We start from the raw sequence: 22095 nt of genomic DNA, 5'->3' as shown, positions 1-22095 counted from the left end.
GCAAAATTTCGCGCGTATATCGGGCGCACCACGCCAACCTTAACGCAGAACTTCATTGCGACGCGCGCCACACACTGTGGTTCGGGCGCGTCTTTAACGAGCACTACTAAAGCGCCCTCCCACAGCGCAAACATTTCCGTGTTGTGCATGCTCAGTTATTTTGCTGACATTTTACGAACAAAATAATTCGCAGCGTCGATTCCGATCCGCCGAGTGACAACTCGGACCTTTGGCTTTAACATCAGGGAGAAGGTTGTTATTCACGAGTCAGCGAATCTAATTGGTTGCTTCCGTACCGTGACGTATCCTGCCTGTTTATGCTGATTGGTTCAATGTTTCATCCACAACAACGCCGCCATCCGCATGCACGATGTTGCCAATACTGATGGACCCCAGTAGGCGTTTGATAAAGGATTTGACGAGAAACACTCACGTTATTGTACAGAAATAAAATTATTTTCATTCCGTCTATAAGAAATCACAAAAATAACATCCATAAAATCGTCTACTCATTAATTTAAACATGGCCTACACAATAAAAAAACTAATTCAAACTAATATTTTGTCTAAGCAAACAGCCAGAACAAGTAACTTAAACTGTGTGACCTTAAAACTAGTTGTTCTGTGTTTAATATTTGTATTGAATAGGAAATATGTGGCATGCACTACATATTAAGTGAAATCAGACTTTCATGCAATCCAAATCCAAATTTATGACTAAATTATAAGACAATAAAGATATACATGTACTATCAGCATATACAAACAATTAAAACAGTTGAAGTATTTCAAATACAGGTCTACAGCATGCGGGAACATTGGGGTTGACACAATAGGCAACTTTCCCCAAATGTTTACCGGTTTTCGTCAAGATTCATAATGAATTACAACTTAAGCCTGCTTGATGTGAGCTACTGATTCATAAATAATCGACTATTTTATGTTAATCACACAGGCTCAACACATTATTTTTAACTTTAAAGAAAAACCACACGGCAGGAGTTTACACTTCTTAAAAACAGATTTCCACAACTGTAATCCTTTGAAGACGGCCAGAAATCACTCTGAGTTACACCTACAGGTAGATGCACGTGAAGAGAATGTGTCAAAACTCGGCCTGTTAACTGTCTCTATCTCTTGAGGTACACGTACCTGACGTGTCCACTTGTCTTCCAGTCTTAAATAATATAAAACACATGCAGTGACGTGAATGGAAGCGTTTACCACGTTTCTCCCATTATCTCCAGAACTTATCTAACATGACATTTAGGTGTATTAGATTGTAACAGTGATGCTCGTGTGTCACCGTTAAGTACGCTGAATCAAGCCTGTTTATATATGTTATTATATATGTTATTAGCCCCGATGAACACATCCACTTCATCGAGTGAAACCCCTGGTAGTTGCACAAGGCTGAAGGTGCCAGCATCAAGATGATGTGGTCTTGATTCAAGAATGTGTTTTCCAGTTGATCTCAGCTCTTTGATAGGATGTACGACTATGTTCTTGAAAATGGACCCTATGATGAGGGTTCCTGTTATTTTCACTGAGCAGAAAGTTTGTCGAAGGTCTTCAACTCAAAAGTGGCCCTGGCTAGTTGTGACTCATTTCGTTAGGTTGAATCACAATAGGGGTGTTTCACAATAGCGTGCCTCCAAGAGTTTACAACGCGTTGGCCAATCACAATGCGCGAAATTTGTCGACCCAATCCGCGTTTGGAAAGGGTCGACGGATTTCGCACACTGTGATTGGCCAACGCGTTGCAAACTTTTGGAGGCGCACTACTGTGAACTGCCCATATTGAAGAAACCTTGTGACGAAAAAAAAACAGCAAAGGTACACCACCCCTACATCGCATCACTGCATGCAACAACTGGTTTGATACACCAGGATATCGCCTGAAGACTGCAGAGTTTCTTCAGTACATGGCCCATCTATACTTCCAGAAATTTCAAGAGATTCCCAGAAATAATGCCCTCTTCATTCTGCCTTAAAGGCGCCACACAAATGCCTCTCACAATTCTCCTCTTCACTTTTACAACGAAGCATGTGAGGAGCTTACTTTGATGCCTTATTTGTAGACACTGTCAACTACTCTTTGTTGCTTCATTCTGAAACTTTTAAACACTCAAATTTAAACACTTCTTTTGAAAACTAGAAATAAGACCAGCTGTTTGCAGAACAGTTTGCCTTCAGAGGTTTCTCTGTACACAACGTGTAACATGCCCAACTATAACATTTATATACACTCTAATGACACATATCAAATACTCTATGAAATAAATACTTATAGCAATACTGTTTTTCGATCAAAAATAGTCCATTCATTTTTGTAGCACTTCACTTTTTTGCGCTGCATTGTAATATACCACTGACGTTGCCACCTTTAATGGGATTTCGCACATCCCCCGCTATTCTGTAGAGAAAATGAAAACTTCAATGCCATCTGAGGAGACGTGTGTGTGTGCATACATGTACAATGCCATGCCCCCATTGCAACTGGTGTGTAACATACCCTTTGATTTTTGCTGTTGCAACAGCTCCGAGACAGTGTTGTAGTCAAGACCATCACAAGACCAGACACCAGACCATGCACAAGGCCATGGTCAAGACCATCACAAGACCAGACACCGGACCATGCACAAGGCCATGGTCAAGACCATCACAAGACCAGACACCGGACCATGCACAAGGCCATGGACAAGACCATCACAAGACCAGACACCGGACCATGCACAAGGCCATGGTCAAGACCATCACAAGACCAGACACCGGACCATGCACAAGACCATCACAAGACCAGACACCAGACCATGCACAAGGCCATGGTCAAGACCATCACAAGACAAGACACCGGACCATGCACAAGGCCATGGTCAAGACCATCACAAGACCAGACCATGCACAAGGCCATGGTCAAGACCATCACAAGACCAGACACCAGACCATGCACAAGGCCATGGACAAGACCATCACAAGACCAGACACCGGACCATGCACAAGGCCATGGTCAAGACCATCACAAGACCAGACACCAGACCATGCACAAGGCCATGGTCAAGACCAGTCACAGGTAACAGGGTGAACAATGACAAAGGAATGCTTTTGTTGCACTTCATTTGAATAGCTTGTGACTTCAATTCAGACCGGAGGTCTTGTGTTGATCTTGGGCTGGTCAGGTCTTGTGGAGGTCTCCAGTGGTCTTGACTACAACACTGCTCTGAGATATACTACGCGGGAGATGAAGTCACATTCTGTATTACATTGCATCATGTCCACTCTCAATGGAAAGGAGGAAGATTTATCACTGTGCAATCAACCCACCAGCTGAAAAGACATTGAGTAGGAACACTACGATCCTTGGTTGCAGGTGTGCATCTTGGGTTTTGACAAAAACGAGGACATTCCACTCCTTACAAGACTTTGTACAGTGTTCTTTAATTGTCAATGCCATGAGTGTGAAGTGAAAAACGAGGAAATCAGCTGATCAGAGGAAAAGTCACATGACTGTTGGTTGGGAGAGGACCCCACATTGGAAAACCATGTACAATGTACAGATCTGATGGGAAACCTCGGCATAAAGTTGAAGTAAGAACACTTCTGTTCAAGATCTTAAACTCCAGCAGAAATTGGTGCACGTGCCCAGAACGTCCCATGCGGGCATAAAATGTGCAGTGTGCGGCCAATAAGTCCCAAGCAAAGGGATACCACTGATATGTAAACATGGGTCATTCCATGAGGTTGGGGCACAATTTGTGAGAGTGTCCATTGTTACACGGGTTCCTTAAAAATGAACAGCTATTTCCCTCCACAGGTGCATGTGGATTCCCAATTGACATTGTTATACATCTTGAAAGGCTGAATACAGAGGTGTGTGCTATTTTTACAGGGTAAATGACCTACTCTACAGGTCATGACAGGTGGTAAAAGTTACCCATGTAACAAGGACTCCGTCACAAATTGTGCCCCAATCTCACGGAATGACCCACATAAGCCCTCTCCTGTTCCAGACTGAATGGAAAGGACAGAAGGAGGTCCTCGAATGGAGATGTTTGCACTCTTGCATAATTTGCATGCGTGCTAGTGGGACTAGTGCCAATGCAGGCAAGCAGTTATGACAAGTGCATGTACAGAGGCGAGTTTATCCATCCAATGCAATTGACAATCGACAATTTCAGGACCCCCTCTCTACCTGACATCGGTATAAGTGTCCCTGCTGATTTCAAACACTGATTAGCATGATTCCTTTCCCCTTTTGAGATCAGATAATGCCTTTAGTTACTAAATGTAGGAATATCATTCGCAAGAAAGGAAAACCCACATAATCTAACCCGATTAGACGCCATAACTGCAGTTGCATCGCACTCACACGCACATTCTTTAGCTTGATGCGCGCGTGCATTTGGCAAATCACGACACCCTGTTGGTCAAAGAGGCATATAACGCGCGCGTAACACCTGTCCACGAGCGTTGCGCCACCGCAGTAATGGATTCTAATTCTGGTGGTCCAATTACACTATATGCACAAATACAAAGACTGAAAAGTAATAGAATCACTGTTTCAATTCTATGGACCTCGTGAGCAGACCATGAGGGGCGCATATTACATATACAGGTACTTGCACATCTACATTAACTCAGTATTCTCGACCCAAACTTAAAATTGCATATGATCGCACCTTTTGGTTGATTCTCTGCTGATGCTTAAGCAACACTTGTAATTTAAAAGCTACACCACATAGCAGACTCTCATTTCTCTTGCTTAGCATGTTTGTTTGCCGAACAACAGCGATACTATGACGCTGCATTTATCAACAACGACACTGTGACGTTGGGTCCCTGATACCCTCTCGGGTCATTTCTGGTACACGTATCTAAATCAGAAGAGGTTTTAGATATCACACAACACACATACATGGGCCAATTTCATAAAGCTGCTTAAGCACAAAATTTGCTTAAGCTTGAAAAAACTTGCTTAAGAAAACAAAGGGTTACCAGCTCAAACTCTACCTGATTGTCATGCTAACCAAAAGACAGCTAAATATGATCCCTGAACAATATACATCACATGGAGTTGTGGCAGGTTACCTGATTTATCAAGCAAGGTTTTCTCGCGCTCAATAAGCAAATTTCGTGCTTAAGCAGCTCTATGAAATTAACCCATATGAACACTACATGTTATCACTCATACTTCAAAATCTACAGCTACAGTGCAACTAATTCACACTTTGTGTAATTAATACAATCAATGCCTCCTCTTTGTATAATGCGAACGATTTAGAGTATTTACAATTTCTATGTACACTGGAGGTAAAAAGTTAAAAAATTCAAAAAATATTTCTGTACATACATAAAGACACTCTGAATCAGCTATGAGAGGGGTATTTGTCTGAGAATTCTGTAACAAAGTGTAACGGAGAAATCACTGTTCATTATTAACTTTCATGGGTGTAGAATGGTACGGTATGTCTTGTCTACACCACTTCACGGGGTCAGTGACTTGCAAGTATGGTACAAAACTTGTCAGTAGGTCTGTTCATTGTAAACGTCAGGTGTAATACCAGTCAAGAATATCTGAATATATTGGTAGGTTGTTAATCTGTTTCGCAGACAGTTTGAAAGTAGTAATATCCTTACTATGTCAAACGTCAAATGCAGAATATAAAAACTCCGAATGGCCAATAGGATTTAATTGCATGGTATGGTGCTTGAATACATTGTGAGTGTTACTGTTGCTATATCTCTGGTTCTAAGTGGCCAATTCAGGTGGTCAATCCTTGAATCAACAGTTCAGCCAGAGTTTATCTCAGCCTCAAATTTGAAAACCTGAAAAATGACCTCTCTGCTTTCACAAGAGGGTTGTGACGACTTTCAGATGCTGAAACCAACTTGCCAGGCATCTTTTGCTAGCACATATCCTCCCAGAACCCTCCGTAATTTCCCACTTTGAAGGACGCCCATGACAAATCCTGCACACTTCACTGTCTGCAATGAATCTTACCAAATCCTAAAATACCTTGCGCAGTTTGAGGCCAGGGATTGCCGCGGGTTTGGGTAAATCTAGGCTTATGCCTTTTTTTGGGTGGGGAGGGAGGATGTGGTCTCACTTTTCACATTGCTTTTTGGAAAAAATTGAATCTGTGGGCACTTTCAGACCTTACGGCTATCAACACCAAACAGTTCTTGTCAAAATGAAGAGCTTTATACAGAAAACTTTGATTTGATGCTATTTGGGGAAGAAAAGTGGTTGCAACGTACCAAGGTCAACATTTGGTCTTTTGTCTCTTCATATGTTTACACAGGACTAAACATGCTCCAGCTTTTGGTACATTACATCTTTCTGAGTCAACTCACCTAAAGTCAACTTTTTCGGAGCAAGGTAAGACAGCTTCGTCTTTTTCAGCACGGAATGCCGAATTTTCCAGCAACAACAACGAATTGTGAATGGCCGGGGAAATGTCCTGACTGCGCTGTGAGTCCTTCACAGGTGGCAGCTCAGAATTTTCGGCTGTTGGCAGCTTCTCATCTCGTAGAAAGTGACTGGTGTTGCGGCCGTGTGTCGCATCTATCCCACAGTGCACCGCAGCGCCCTCTGATTTCGGCAGAGCTTCCCCCTGCAGGAGGTCGTCCATCAAGACATTGCTGGTGGACGGCGTTTCGCTGTGGTCGACAAAGTCCGCGAGATGGGAAGCACTGTCATCGTCACCGCTGTGTCGATTCTCTGGATGTCCAGGGCTGTGCCTGTCACTGTCTGGGCCATCGGTATAGACAGTGTGGGGGCTTGCTGGTTTGGATGGGGGAAAGACTTCAGCGCCGTGGAAGATGTAGCGATTTGGAGGTACAAAGAGATAGGAGGATGCTGTGTTCACAAAAAAAAACACAACAAGAAATTCATAAAACTTGACAAAAAACTAGCATGCTTGTGTGAGACGATGACTTCATACAAACCTAAAGGGTATCTCTCCTGATTGGGCACACCCCGTATATTCGTTCTCTGGAGTTTCCACGCATTCTTGTTTCAGCAAGCTAAGTCACTTTTACCCTTTCTTGGAAATTGACATGGTAGTTTCCCCGCAGGAAGAAACTCACCTTCTAGATACAGGGCAATGCTGCTTCGCCGCTTTCTTCTGGAACGGGCTTCACTAGGAGTTGTCTCATCTTTCGTCTTTAAGATGGCAGTGACATCTTGTGACCTGCTTGCATCGCCGGGCATCTCGCGACCACTAGCTTTGCCGCTATTTTCAGCCTCCTGACTCAAAGCCTCATTAGTCTCACTGATTTCGCTCTGCCCACTTTCTGCGACGACAATGTTATCTGCTGACTCAACACTGGCTTCAGTGTCCTGAGTCCTGCTTCCATCCTCATATACCGTGCTGGAAATGTCAGAGTTTTGAGCACCATTGCTTTCTTGGGCTTTGTCCCGACAATCCTGGTCTCGAAGAAGCTTGGAGTTGGGCTCCCTAGGAGGGTGCAGCTGATCAGTCGTTTCTCTAAATTTTTGGGACAGTCTCTTTTCCTGTTGGGATCCGGCCATTTCACTTGTGCAAGTATCAAGACGCCCATTGCCTGAAGTAGATATGTTGGTTTCTGCTGCTGCTTTGCCTGTCAGTCCTACGTTATCTGACTCAGGAGTTTCTGGAAGCCCCAAAGGGCCTGGAACAACTTTCTCTGGAGCACTAGAGTTCATAGTCTCTCCAGCCTTCGACTTGTCTCCAACTTCTTGAAACACATCCTGCTCCTCATTTAAATGGTGAACCTCCTCTTGCCGTTGTTCAGATCCGCTGATCCAGCTGGTGCTGTCGGCAACTTCAAATCCTCTCTCGAGCTTTTCTGGAGTCATTGCCATTTCAGCCTCTTCGTCTGCAGAGTTGCAGCTGTCCTCGTCAGGCACGACAGGCATTTCTGACGTCTCCACCAAGGATTTGCCGTCGCAGATCTGATCCCAGCTCTCACCCAGTCGACGACAGATCTCGTTGACGATCACGTCACCGTCACCCAGCAGCTCGATGTCAAAGTTCATGTGGTTCAGTGGCTCCCTGTTAATAAGAATCTGGGGCACGTGACCAGGTATGGTATCTGAGAGCAAGGAAGTATAAAAGAAAAAGTGCATCAGCATCATAGGATCATAACTTTTGACCATTAATGAGCTCATTTGCACAGGCATTAGCTCAAATGTTCCCAGGCCATTAAAAATCCACCGATGTTTTCTAGGATTTTGCAGGATTCTTGTCAAATCATAAGAATGGACAACAATGGATATTCCAGGATGGTTCCATCAAAAACAAATTTGGAGTCAAATGAACAACTCCAGATCTTACTAGGGATGGTAGCAACCGGCTGCACTTTAAGTGACGACCCAATGACAATGAGTAGATCCACTTGTTCCTTGTCCTCCTCCAAACAGTGGTAGAAGTCCTTGGGTAGCCCCTCCCCAAAGAAGACGATGTCAGGCTTCATGACAGCCAGCACCTCCGGGTCCTGGGGACAGCGCGGGCAGAGGGGTACCGTCTGGTTGAAGATGTCGGCTCGGATGGCCTCCGCATCGACCTGGTAGTTGCAGTTGGTACAGCGGGCGGTGGCAAAGGAGCCTGTGTGGAATACCAGCAGTTTTATTGTCAGCAGAACTGAGTGAACCCTCGGTCAGCTTCACCCTCCAAAATAAGCCATGGAGGAGCTGGCCGGCCATGGCTGAGATAACACTTGTGCCAACGGAAGCCGCTAACTCGAGGCTACAGACATCTATCATGGGGCAGCCATCTTGCCATTATAAATAACAAATATAACCCAACTGAGGCTGAAAGGGAAAATATTCTGTATCTTTTTATCAATTTGTGAAGTTGTATTACTATCACCAATGGGTCTACAGGGAACAAGACAAACATGGCAGCATTATGATAACGGCCTATGAGCCCCGAGCTGGACCAAGAGAGGGCACTATTTTCCATGCAGACGAGGTTCCTTTGGTGGGAACTGCACTTTGCTGGTTTACGAACAACTGTGAATTGCAACTGTGTTACGGTTGCGTTACTACCAACAATATGAACATTCCCCACCAACCTGGCTCTTTCCAACCAAAGAGGGAGTGCTCAAGGCAGATAGCCAATTAAATAGACTTGTGCATTGTCTCGAGCTGCAGCCAAGATATTCCAAAGTGGCTAGTCTTCAGCACTGGACAATTCAATGGGCTGTCTGACAACAAGGGGTGAAGAGTGAATGGGTGGGAATAGGTTGACAATATGGGGCTCCATCAATGGTGATCTGCAATGCTGATCAATGCCAATGTGACAGTGCCAAACGGACAATGACTGTGCTTTCTTGCAATGTGAACAATATTTCAAGCTGATGTCTTGTTGGTGGGTTCCTTGGCTGTTTCTCTTCATGTTTCTAAAAGAGGGGAACCTTGCTTGGAACTGGCTCGGTCCACTCAAGGTTTGCGCAACCTGCACTAAGTGGACCAGTTTCTGCTTCTCGGGTCCATGCAAAGACGGCAAGGTCGGCGCACCCATGCCAACTGATGCAGGACTCACCGTGGCACTGGAGGACCCTGGTGATTCCGGCCACCTGCTCAAGGGTGTCGATATTCTGGGAGAAGTTACGCAGCAGCTTGCCGTGCTGCTCCAGCAGGGCAATGAACTTGTGGCAAGAGGAGGGTCTGAACTCGCCAGGGTAGATTTCCTGGGAAGGACAAAAAGGCATAGAGTGCTTAACTTTAGTCACAGCATGCCTTTGATATTTTGTACCATATCTGACACAATGAGTGAAATTCCTTGTCAGTCAGTCGAACATTCTAATCATTAATGCACAAAAGAGTATTAATCCTACAAAGAAAATATTTGCAATGTTATCTACAGTTTCCTGTTATTACTTTGGCAAATTTGAAGAAGGGTCTTGGGTTCCGTCGGAAGTAGTGGATATCAAAGATGGCTTGTGGGTCAGGCAGGTCAGGGAAGTCAACGGCTAGCCTGGCGTAGATGCCGTCTCGGGACCTGAAATCGGGGATGCCGCAGGACACTGACACCTGGAAAATGAGGACAAGGGGAGCTTTGAAGTTGGGTAGTGTTCAAGGGGTTATCAGGCTTGGGGTCACTACTGCTATTTGAAATTGATTCCAAATCAACTAAGGAGTCACGGTTTTGCTCAGAAATTGACTCCAGATTACCAAAACAAAAAAAAAGCGTTAACGCCAGTTAACACCCTTTAAAAATCCAGATTTGTTGGACAAAGATGAGAGCCACTGTTGTTTTACAAGGGGATTGGTGTCCCTGAAAATTGAAGAATAATGAATTTGCCACTGGCTTCTTCTACTTTGTATAGGTCCCTAGGAAAAATTGCCTACGCAGAACAACTTCAGGAGTTACATATAATGACTTGGGGTGTTTTCTTACTCACCCCAGCTCCTGTTAGCACCATAATCCTCTTGGAGACCCGCAGCAGGTTCAGGGCATCATCGAACGTGTTAACATCCGGTAGCTTCTTGCGGCGGGGAGGCTCCCGCAGCATCTGGAAGTAGTCAGCGATAATGGACCACACCTCAAACTCGTCCAGGTCCTCGGGCAGGGAGGCAGAGACAGTGGGCAGGAGGCGGGCCAGAATGGCGCGGGGATGCGCGCCCGACATCATCTGCCGCTGCAGCCATCCCATGGGACCTAGGCACAAAGCAAGTCCATCCCAGTGAATTCAGCGACGTGAGCAGACGTACTTCATGCATATTCACGATCAGAGCCAAGATACACCATTTAGGAATGGTAATTTTGAAATCAAATGAGGTTGACTTGAACACAAAGGTATACATGAAGAACCTTTCCATTCCCCAGGCTTTATCCATGATCATGATGAATATTTTTAACATTGGAAGCTACGAATCTCAGTCTTGCTTTTCAAGGGGCTTGATGCCACTTGAAAAGCAACTTAAGCCTACCCATAGTGCAAAGGGATTTTAAAAATCTATGATACAAGTCAAAGTTTCCAAGCTTGATTTCAAGTTAGTTTTGTCAACAAATACCTTTTGGCTGTTCCAGCTCACACTCCCCCAGGCCAAGATCTAGATCTTCCTCGTCCAAGGAGGCTACACTACCTTCCCCACTACCAGAGCTGCTGTCATCTTCTTTGTCTTCATCACTCTCCACACGATCAGAGCTGCCCCGACCCGTTGAGGCATTAGTGTCTGAGGCTGGTGGACTGCTGGAAGACGTTTGGCATGGAAGGCAGTGGTCACGCTCACCTAGGGAAAAAAAAAATTCAATTGAAACCTGTATCTCTGTGCATATTTGCTATAAAGCTTTCAGAATTTATCATTGATCAAACTCCTTCCTTGATAATGCAGCCTCGCATGTATGAGGATAAATGCACTGTGTGTGTTGCCCATGGGTCCATACAAGAACAGCATGAAAGTGCAGACATGTACAAGTACATCACACTCTTTCAAAGCGGAAGGGGTGGGGAATGAGTGATTTGATGACACACTGACTCAATCATTTGAAAAGAGAGAGCAGCTCTCAAAAGCCAAAGCGCTAAGTTTAAATTTTTGATTCCAAAGTTTCCTTATTAGGATGAAAATTAGGCCTAGCCTATTTGAACTTAAGCCTAACCTCCTAGGGTGTATGTAAAATCGTATTGAAATTGGACGATTTGGGACTGTTAGGGTAAAAAAGCAGTGAACACGGTGAAGCAGCATGAATTTAATGTTTGAGGGAAAACAAAGGGAAGCGGGCCCAATAACCATAAGTTGGAACTTACCTAAAATGATTATGAAAGGGATTGTAAAAATAATCCCCCCCCCAAAAAATTACATGTAAACAAATTGAAACAGCGCCCTCTCTTGATAGGATTACAATCTTGCTAGTTGAAAAGCAAACAAACATGCCAAAACAATTTCGGTAATTAAAACCATACAAGTCGATGGCAACCTTATTTTCTTACATGAATCTGTTTGTGCTGGAAGAAAATCGATATCGAAATGCGATGGGACGTTGTCGAGGTTATCGCGTTGGGTTGCGTCCGACGGAAGTTCGTGTTCGAATCCAGCGCCAGATTCGGGGTCGAAGTTGACGGGGTGTTTTCCTTCAAAATGTTGACCTCTCGGCGAATAAAGTGAGTTGATTTCATGGCTAGCCGGTAAAAGGCCAATTTCTTTGTCGACGTCGTCTGACAGAATGCCGTTTGACCCTTCAGCGTCGAGTCGGGGACGCTTTTTGGGCGATTCCAAAGAACTTCTTTCGGCAAAGTCCGCCATGTTGAACTTAAATTGACCCTTTACGTGTTAGCTCTTTCACAGCGCATAAAAAAGGAGTGGTCAGATTGTATTTGAAATAAAAAATAACAAATCGCAATACTTGATGTTTAAGCTCAGCAAGTTAAAATTTTTTAAATTGTAAATATATGTCTTTTATTGTATAGTTTCAGAGATATTTATACAACTTGTATTTTATTACCGATATTATGTCCTTGTCCTTGGCGATCTTCGCTGTTCTATCTCCAGAGGGGTCTTCTATTATATAACATGATCGCCTGTCACTTCCGTGCATTGAACATCAAGTGGAACGTTAGTAGTGGACTGACGAATGGTCCTGATTGGTTGAAACTTTTGGTTTATCTGCACCTCTAATTGATGATAGGTTATCCAGAGACATATCTATCGACGCATGTTCAGATTTTGAATGAATTATCCACCTAGACAGGTTTTGTTCTCAGTGGACAGAAGTCAACTTTATTGAGGATAAATTTTGCTGAGTCAGTTGAGTTAAAGCCGAGGCTGAGATCGCATGAATTGTTGCTGGTAGGCACAACCATAGACAGAGACTGATACTATAGACGAGCAAGGACACAGATAATGCCGGTTCTGAATGTATTCGACTTACCAGGTTCAGGTCGTTGCCAATTGGCTGAGTTAAAAGGAGCAAACTCCACTTTACAATACAAGGCCATCACGTTAATTTTGCAACCATGGATGATATTTTAAATGCACAGGCAAGGGATGAAGATGATTTCTACAAGTTGCTGGGGTGCGATGAGTTGTCCACAGTAAGTTTTTAATTTAAGGTCATCAGTGGATTTGCACCAATGGTGTTACAGTTGGCAATTCAATTTGTTTTGTTTGAAATTTAGAATTATAAAACTAAAGAAAGTCATTATGTATTTTAACCAGAGTTAGTCTTAGTTTTAGAATGTGTAGCAATCTTTTAAGAGTAAATTTTGAAATTTTTATTCAAGCGCAAATTAATCTTTGGTTTTTTTGTCCACCAGTAGGCCTACAATTGCAGTTCTTTGGAATGGCGTCATTCCATTCTTTTACATATTATTATTAACCTTGGTTATTTAAATTTGTAAATTCCTGTTTTCCTGTCCACAGACTGAGCAAATAAATACTGAATTCAAGTTGAAAGCACTAATTGCCCATCCGGATAAGAATCCTGATGATCCAAATGCAGCAAAGAGATTCGCTGAGCTGCAACGAGCCCGGGACATCCTGACGGATGATAAACGACGTCAGGAGTATGACTTCTGGAGGCGGAGTGGAATCGCCGTCCCGTACAGTTCCTGGATTTCAATGAAGGATGCCATGCATACTGTGAGTAATTCAGTCATACATGTGTGTGATGATGTAGTGATAGATTTAGTGCTTTTCGAGGATAGGAGGCAAATTGACAAATGCGTATTGTGATGCTCGGAAAGAAAGTTTCTTCAACAAAAGACTGTTTCGTGTGTCAGAAATTCATGCGCCACACATCACATCTTCTGTTTGTGATCGATATGTTTGCATGATCTGAAGAGTCCCTTGATAATGAACCTGTACCAAGGGAGTAGAAACTTGGCTGGTCCTGGATTTAGAGAAATGTTCGCAGATTTCTACTGTACCTGTTTCACACAAAACTCAACTTTCTGCTATTGGCAGTCCATGCACTGGGCAGTGAAGAAGAAAAAAGACCTGATGCTAGAGGAAGACCCAGACAACCTCACCGAATCTCCTGGGGACAGTGACATGAATGCGTCCTCCTGTACACACACAGCGATTCCTTCAAGCTGTGGTAAGATGCTGCCTGTTACAGATTATGCCGGCGTGAAAATGAACTTTTCAGCAATATACAGAAGATCAACATGGTTGAATTTACATTAGTTCAGCTTGACAGTCGGCACTTTGGCGTAAAGGGGGGCCACAGTATCAGCTAGGGGGGCCACATCACAAGAACGAAACAGATTTTTTTATACTTATACTTTTTACCGTTGGGGGGGCCAGCTTCCTGCCAGGGGAGCCTGGCCCCCCTATGGCCCCCTTTGACGACGGACCCAGATGGGCTGAGCTCTCGACCAATAAGAATGGTCGAACTGTTTTAGATACTTATGAATGTGCTTTTGTTGCATGTTTGTTTTTTTTACTTCAGGTCAGTCCAGACGATTCATCCCTGCTAGTTGGACCAGGGAGCCCGCCAATGACATCCTCCAGAAGTTCAGAAATTATAATTTATGAGTTTGAGGTTGTACTCATCAACATCTTCTCACAGCCGTATTCTCATAGGAAGGTTAATAACATATAACTTGAGCCATACGAACGGCTCGCGCAAAACATGTACATTCGTCATGCAGTTCACTTTGGATCATTTTCATGCATTGTCATGCAGTTCTACAAATATTTTTTAGATAACTTGGACAAGGATAAGCACGAGTTCCATGACGTGAATTTATCTGTAACACATCCCAACACTCTCTCATCTTAAGCAGGCCTTTGTTTAATTGTGAGGTAATCAGATGTTACCTGGAAGTATCCTTTTTGATTTTCATGTCTTGTATCTACCTTGATAACTTAGTCAGCTGTAAAGGTTGTGATACGTGTAGCGCTGTGTATTGAAATGGTCCCTTTGTGAGTTATGTATGCTGTTTAAGGTCACATGCATGCCCTCAAGTCGTACTTACTAGTCAAGTATAGGCTTTGCAATGGCTACTGGTTGTCAGTGGTCTTATGCAGTGAAACTGACTTCTCGAGTTTCTTCGGAATTTGTTGTAGTGACAGACTTACTTACTGCATAACATGTAATACACAGTGGCGTAGTGGGAAGGGGGAGCTGGGGGGCATGTGCCCCCTATAAATTCCCGGTGCCCCCCACACTGAAAAAAAATGAATGGATATTGAAAAAGGCTAACAAAAACTTGCCCCCCAAAAGCCACACCACTGAAAGCAGGTGCCCCCCCATAAGATGCTGGTGCCCCCCAATAAGATGCTGGTGCCCCCCAATAAGATGCTGGTGCCCCCCAATAAGATGCTGGTGCCCCCTTTGTGCCCCCAGTAAAATCCTAGCTACGTCACTGGTAATACATAACCAGCAGAGTTAGGTATGGCATGCCATGTCATACGCCATGGCATAAAGTTGGCCATTTGCCCAGTTGATGTTCATTCAAGATTTCACAAAAGTCATATTATATAGCTGAATTTTATTGAATGCCATTTTTTCCCCTAATAATGTATGCATCAGATGTATATTTTCGCAATCTAAAGGCAGGGTTTAGTGAGATTGATACAAATGTTTCATAGAATTTTCCAGGCCGTATTTAAGACACATGATCTTGCCATCCATTTTCAGAATGAAGTGAAACCGTTTAATGTACTATTTTCAATTCAAAGATATTCACTATTCAAATCAAGGTGGAGGTTTTTGTTAACCCTGCATATTTAAGGGCAATGCATGTTTTGTTTATACTTTGTACATTTTTTTCCTATTTATTGTAATGCTCGTAGTGATTTAAATACATTGGTATATATCAAATAGAATAAATGTATGGCTTATTAGTTTTGTTATTGCTACAAATTAAGAAAGGCATTCACAAACTGGTCATCCAAAACTTTATGTGAAAAGATTTAAGAGGTGTTTTTGTAAAGCATTTTGTGCATAACGCAGGTGAAAATGTATGACTGGCCTTGATACCACAAAATGAGTCTTTTCAAGGATGTTTGCTTCACTTTAAGTTCATTTTCTCAGCCAAGTTTCGCTGAGTTGAACACTGTAATAAAGGCATTAAATGGGAGAAAATAGCAATGATTCATGATAATGATCCTTGAAGAAGACTTATGTGTGAACCGGGATGAACAAAGTGATCTCAACCAACAGAGAGGTTGCTGTAATGGAACAATGCACCTCTTGATGATAACGCATAACCATGAACCATCTGTAAGTGGTCCAATTTAACCATTCACTGCAGTAGATGAAGTCTTGGATGTAGAGTGAGTGAAAAGTATTGTGAATTTCGAGTGTATGTTGGCAGAGTACTTGTTCACAATATATAAATGTATCAAGAATTAATTGTAGTACTCCGATTGTAGTCAAAGCAATGTGCACAAGGTAAATGTACCTGTGAATGATTAAAGCCACTGATACTTTCTGTTTCTTCATGAATTTTATTTACACACGTGTTTTGCAAGGACAGTGACAACATCAGAGAATAAGTGTATTAAAATACAAAGATGAGCTTTTGAAAAGTTTTTTTTTCTGAAGATAGGCCATATCATTTATCCATTTCCAATTGCTAACTGTCATGCATGCATGGGGGGGGGTGTGATTGGAGGAAACAACAATCCATGAAATGATAACCATACAGCAGTGTTGGGTGTATCGAATACACTTTTACCTGCCTAAGGCACCCCTTAGAACACCCATTTCTAGTAAATGTAACTTTTATATGTAAAAGCACCTTAATGGTAAAGTTGGGATTCTGAAGATTTTCAAAGAGATCATTTGAAAAATCTCGAAATCAGAAAATCCTGAGGAAAATCCTAAAGAAGGACAAATCCTGATAAATTTCACCCCCAATGCTTAAAAAGGGAAACTGTGGCCTCTCATATGCTTGTTAGGTCTGGCCACTTGAATGCCCCAGGCAGAGAAATCACATGACCAAAAGACAGAACAGCAACACTTAGCACCTGACATTTTAGATCAATTAATCTGGGCAATGTAAGAATGTTTTGTCATTCTTCGTCAAGACGAAATGAATTGGCGCTGTTACGTGAGCCATGACATAGATACAATAAACTTAAACCATCATTTTAAATGTAAACTCTACCCTAAAGTCAAAGTATAACTTTCTCCTGTTCAGAGCTCAATCCCACACTTTCAAGTTCGTCTACTGGTGCTGGGAGGTATTTCTCGAAGTTGATGCGCACTCCATCCAGGAGGAAAGCATTGATCGTCAACTTGGTGACAAAAGGTCCTGGCAAAAAGTTCAGAAATACATATTTAAAAAAAAAATCAATATCCTCAGTAAAACTTCAGGCTCCAACTATGGCCAATTGAGGGCTAAATCAATTTTCCTCTCTGTCAAAAAATGAAAAAAAAATCCACTACAGGGAGTGCTGAACTTGCCCTGAGAAATGACCAAATTGAGCAAATGGGCTAAGTACAGCAACTTGTCAGCAATCGCTAAACACAAACCTGTGAAAACATTACCAAATGCCTTCATGTACTTAGTTAAGTATAAACTGTCAGCATCGGTGCTTACCAAACTCTGGTGGCTTATGCTTGCAGATGTCAGTGATGATACACTGCATGTTCTCTTCAAGCTGGTCATTGGTGAGGCTCAGCTGGTTAAAGGGCAAAGGTCATGACAGAATTATTCAAGGTGATTTATTTTTTATTTCATCAGATGATATCTTGCGAGATTACATGTTGAGATCTACAGTCTTCTTGTAACTTTTCTTGACTTATTAGAGAATTACAAGTATTTTGGGTTAAAATTGCTACAATTTGAAGGAATAAATGAGATAACAACAGGTGACTTTCGTAAAAATTATTTTTGGGGGGAACTTTAGTCAAAGGCTTCATTTTACCCGATCCCTTATTATTTTCCCAAAAGGATCCAGTGAAATGCAACAAAATCCAACACGGCTGAAAATGGAATCTTTCATAAGTACAACAAAATGCAACAGTGGATTTGGTTGCATTGTGCACTTTACCGGTTACCTTGGCCTCTGCCAATAGTGTGGACTGTTAAATCCAACGTTTCTTACAGTAACAACAACTTTTCACCACTGCTGAATTCTGTTGTATTTGACAGGGCTAGCGTTCAAAAAAAGGTTGTGTTACCTTGCCAATTGCAACGTTGACATGTTTGCCCTTAATCTGACACTTATACTCTTGTCCTTTCTTGTATCTGTGTATCATGCTTGGGAGATCCAGCCCAACCGATCCTGTGATAAACAATTCTTTAATTCAATTTAAAAGAACAAGAGACATTTTCTTCAGTGGTCATGTTTTAATGTGTTCAATACTTATTTTTCAAATATTCAATTACAAGTTTTCTGCATAGAAATAAATCAGGAGATTGCTACCTCTTTTTGAGTTTGGGAACCTCTTCCTCAACAACTGCCTCAGAGGTGCCAGCTCCGCCATCATGTCTGGGGACGACACGCAGTAATCAAAGTCCTTGACTTCTTTGGAGAGAACCTTGGGGACCAATTCTTCACCCCCGACTATGTCTGCCCTGGCGTCTATAGCAACTTGTGCGTCTGAACCCTGTGGAGGACAGTACAGTAAACATACGACCTCATTAGTTACCAGGCTCCATTTGGTTCCCTAAACCTTGACTGACATTGTGAATTCCAGACAAACAACCCCGGTTAAATTAATAATGACCAGATTCCCAGTCAATTCACAAGGAGTTTTGACTACATGTAACTCCAAAAAGGGTTCAACATTAGAGACATTTAATGATTTAGATAATTTATTATTTAGATTTATTATATTATGACATTACCATGATTTCCTAATGTAATTCTGAGCCAGAAGAGACTGAATATTTGAATCTATTCTTTACCAATGAAACTCACCCTTGCAAAGCAGAGTACTGTGTTGTCTGGCTTGAAAGCATGTGGCAGTATCAACATACTCTGGAATGGATCCACTAATTTCTGAAGGAGATAAAAACAAGAGGTTGTTGATAATGAAATGAAAGGGCATTTGACTGTATCCACATAAACAGGACTAAAGACTCGACTTTTCCAGATGATTTGTTTAAGCAAAAATTTCTGAATGAAGCTTAATTTGATTAAAATGTGAATAACTGATCATTTGCCGAAGTCACAAACTCTTTGTTAATTGCCATGTCTGAGTCCACTGGTTGAGTGTGAGTTTGACTCTGGGTGTTAATCACTGATCATTATGAGTCCTGTCCGGGTCAATGACAATAACAGGACACTCAGCAATGCTGACTCAGACTTAGTGCTCACAACCACAACTCTCCGCACTGTCACACCTTCTTCTTCAGGGCCATGTCCAGATTGACTGAAATGGTGACCGTGCGGTCGGCGTATTTGTTCCGCCGACGACAAAACATCCAGGTGTCTTGCTTCCTCAGTATCTCCATAGCCTCATGGAATGATTTCAGCTGTGGTGGGTAGTGCATGTGGAGGTAGACATCGTCCACTGGCTTCCAGGCTAGATAGTCTTTGGGTCTCTCTTGCACTACCATAGCTTCCTCTGCTACTGTTTCTTCAGCTGGTTCATCACTGACCTGGCCTGTAATGCTTGAGAAGCTGTGAAAACCAGTAAATTTATCCGTGAAAAGCACCTCACTGACTAAAAATCTTACTTGAGGCTCAGAGTTGTAGAATTCATCAAAACCTGAATGTGCATTTGAAACACTGTCTCATCCGGCAACCTGTCTATCTGTCCTGAGGACAGACAAAACCAAATTTGGACAGGCAATTTTGCTTGTTCAAAGTTATAAGCCCTAAACTTTTACCTATATCCTTAACGTTGGTGAAAAAGTCTTCACCTTTTCTTCCAAAATACTGGGAGCAGTAAAAAATGGCCTCAGATAGCACTGAGGGATGTCAGTTTCAGAACTTTTGTCCTGGGAGACCACAGACTAAGAAGGGACAGGCAGACACATCGATCCCAGATGAACCCTGATTTGAGAAGAGAACAAAGCAGCTTTTTTCTATTTAAACAGAATGAAAAATTTAGTTAGATTAACCGAGTTTGCATTGCTCCATAAATCAATACCTTCTACTCTGCAAATACCCTGGGCTGGTGAAGACAGATCTGCTGCCTTGCTGGGAGTCGGAGATTGACGCTTGGCAATGGAAGCTGCAAATCACATCTTGCTGGAGTCTGTGGCGCACGTGCCGCAAGCCTGCAATGAAAGGTGACATGACTAGAGTACAAATTGTGTATGCATACTTCTTACACTTCGAATTGATTGATACAGTTTATAGGTTTAAGTCTTTTAACCATCCTACGGTTTAACAGCACAAATATGCACGAAGGCCCACAGTCACCGTATGTCCGGTAGTCGTGATCAAATTGAAACTGTACACAGGACATTGCGGCACTCAAAAATCAGTCGTCGACGGGGTATGCTTTTTGTGAATGGTCTGCTACCAGCGTGCTGTGACATTGTCTCCAGGACATTAACATGGAGTTCAAATCGCTATTTGAACAAGATGGCGACACTGCGCTCAACGACAAGACCATTTCCGATATGAAGGGGAGATTTCTCTTTTCTTCCCAAGGGTGTATGAAGCTTATCATCATTATTGGAACCTCTGATTCTCATTTGATCCTCAGTCAGGTGCATTAGACAGTTTAAGGACCATTTTGGAGGTGGATTCGGAGCATTTTGATTCAGTGTAAGAGCTTTTTTGAGTGAAATGAATTAATGGAAGCAAAAACCTATGGAAGGTACTTGGACCCTACTATCACCCGACCATGTCCAAATGTTAAAAGAGTGATTTGTAGGGTCCAAGTTACTGGGACTAGGGGCCCATGTACACGGCTACCTGTAAGGTTTGTAGGCCCCTATAAGCCGAATCACGAGGTATAGCAATAGTGGTTTTAAAAAGGAGAATTCAAGTTGTTATGTTCACATGAATTTAAAGAACGCAGTGTACTAGATTTGGGTCAAAGTTAACTCGCAAAAGACTTAATGTTTTTTTATGTGGCCTGGAAGTACGGGGTGGCGGGGTATTCTGCAATGGACCTTGGTTACTTATTCATCCTTGGAATAGGACCAAACAGTTTCTTCTTTAACACTGAATGTCGAACAATGAACTAACTTCACCAATGACATCGATGTCTGAACATGCTTAAGTTATAACTAACCATCATGGCCATGCATGCTAACTAGCATGATTAGGCTAGCTACTTGAACATGTTGAAGTTGAATTAGCTGGAAGGACTATCTCAAGAGTTCTGGATAAATTTTAGGGTTAAAAAATCGGGGAATTGTATACTTGGACCCCCTCCCCAGTTTTTTGACATTTTAATCTTGCAAAACTGGTAAGTCCCCCCCAAAAAACAAAGGCAACACTCTCTCTATTGCGCTGATCCTATTTTTTGGAAACTTCAAATTGTAGGCCTAGGCCTAAATTGTGAGAAAACGTGACTTTCTCACTGGTAAACTAACCATGCAAATTTGAATCACACGTGTGGTACATGTTAAAACACTCACAGTTTCCCCTCAAAATTCCCCTCAAAACCCTGCCCTTTTTTGATAACATTAAACCTACACTACAGATATTAAGCATGATGTCACAGTTTCTCCCGAGGTGAATTCAAAAGATGTAGCTCTCTCAAAATGATAGGCCTAGGTCTAATGGCATTAGACCTAGGCCTAGTAATCATTTTGAATTCACATGATCGTGATGATTAACAAAAAGGAACAGGGTCCCCAAATTTACAATCCCCCAAAACCGCAAGTGATCTGTTGACTCACATAAAAAAGAACATCCTTCCAAGAAGTCACAATCAAATCATACAAACCTCTAGCATGGCTTGAACTCCTTGAAATAGCTGCAGCTACTCTGACACTCATCATGCTCATGGAGGCTGCCATCTTGAATTTGTTTTCCCATAGACGTAAAGACGTAGCCTTCCGATCCGAAGCAGCATGCACAGTGCAGTGAACTTCAATGTTTTGGTAGCGTCCAATTTAGAAGAAAGGAGGGTGTACGTGTAGGAACACCCCCACTCCTAATGAAATACACAAAAGCAGTAATTTACGTGTAGATATGTCATGATGTGACGATGTGAAAAGCTAAGGACGGACAAATAATGCACGATATGGCCTCATGATACAAGCTAAAAAACTGATTTCACTTGCCATTTTTCCCTT

At 42.5% G+C, this 22095-nt stretch overlaps 3 protein-coding genes across 4 annotated transcripts; 1 reads left to right on the top strand and 2 right to left on the bottom strand.

Annotated features, from left to right (window-relative positions):
• Positions 1 to 434: 434 nt before the first annotated feature.
• On the bottom strand, positions 435 to 12243 carry LOC110973619 (uncharacterized). The gene is made up of 8 exons (XM_022224558.2): positions 11920 to 12243; positions 11003 to 11221; positions 10390 to 10646; positions 9866 to 10018; positions 9528 to 9675; positions 8319 to 8588; positions 7090 to 8076; positions 435 to 6859 (listed from the first exon to the last, which is right to left on the bottom strand). Exons 1-8 carry the CDS (start codon positions 12230 to 12232, stop codon positions 6351 to 6353), a joined length of 2856 nt encoding a protein of 951 aa, XP_022080250.2. The 5' UTR covers positions 12233 to 12243; the 3' UTR covers positions 435 to 6350.
• Positions 12244 to 12477: 234 nt separating this feature from the next.
• On the top strand, positions 12478 to 16382 carry dnajc12 (DnaJ heat shock protein family (Hsp40) member C12). Its single transcript, XM_022250130.2, has 4 exons — positions 12478 to 13020; positions 13349 to 13567; positions 13892 to 14024; positions 14379 to 16382. The coding sequence occupies exons 1-4, from the start codon at positions 12943 to 12945 to the stop codon at positions 14462 to 14464; spliced, it is 516 nt and encodes a 171-aa protein (XP_022105822.1). The 5' UTR covers positions 12478 to 12942; the 3' UTR covers positions 14465 to 16382.
• mrpl1 (mitochondrial ribosomal protein L1) lies at positions 16365 to 21886 on the bottom strand. 2 transcript variants are annotated; one of them, XM_022224599.2, is made up of 8 exons: positions 21744 to 21886; positions 19986 to 20115; positions 19234 to 19513; positions 18809 to 18889; positions 18311 to 18494; positions 18066 to 18169; positions 17482 to 17563; positions 16365 to 17193 (listed from the first exon to the last, which is right to left on the bottom strand). In XM_022224599.2, the coding sequence occupies exons 1-8, from the start codon at positions 21814 to 21816 to the stop codon at positions 17054 to 17056; spliced, it is 1074 nt and encodes a 357-aa protein (XP_022080291.1). In that variant the 5' UTR covers positions 21817 to 21886; the 3' UTR covers positions 16365 to 17053. The 2 variants fall into 2 exon arrangements, with proteins under 2 accessions (XP_022080291.1, XP_022080301.1); XM_022224609.2 differs by having other exon boundaries at positions 20004 to 20115.
• Between the last annotated feature and the right edge of the window lie 209 nt (positions 21887 to 22095).

The sequence above is a fragment of the Acanthaster planci genome, linkage group LG19, assembly GCF_054643075.1.
Source record: "Acanthaster planci isolate LZ-2023a linkage group LG19, COTS_SCS, whole genome shotgun sequence".
In the NCBI taxonomy this organism is placed as follows: Eukaryota; Metazoa; Echinodermata; class Asteroidea; order Valvatida; family Acanthasteridae; genus Acanthaster; species Acanthaster planci.
Note: the sequence above shows the minus strand (reverse complement) of the source record. Positions and strands in the feature narration are given on the sequence as shown.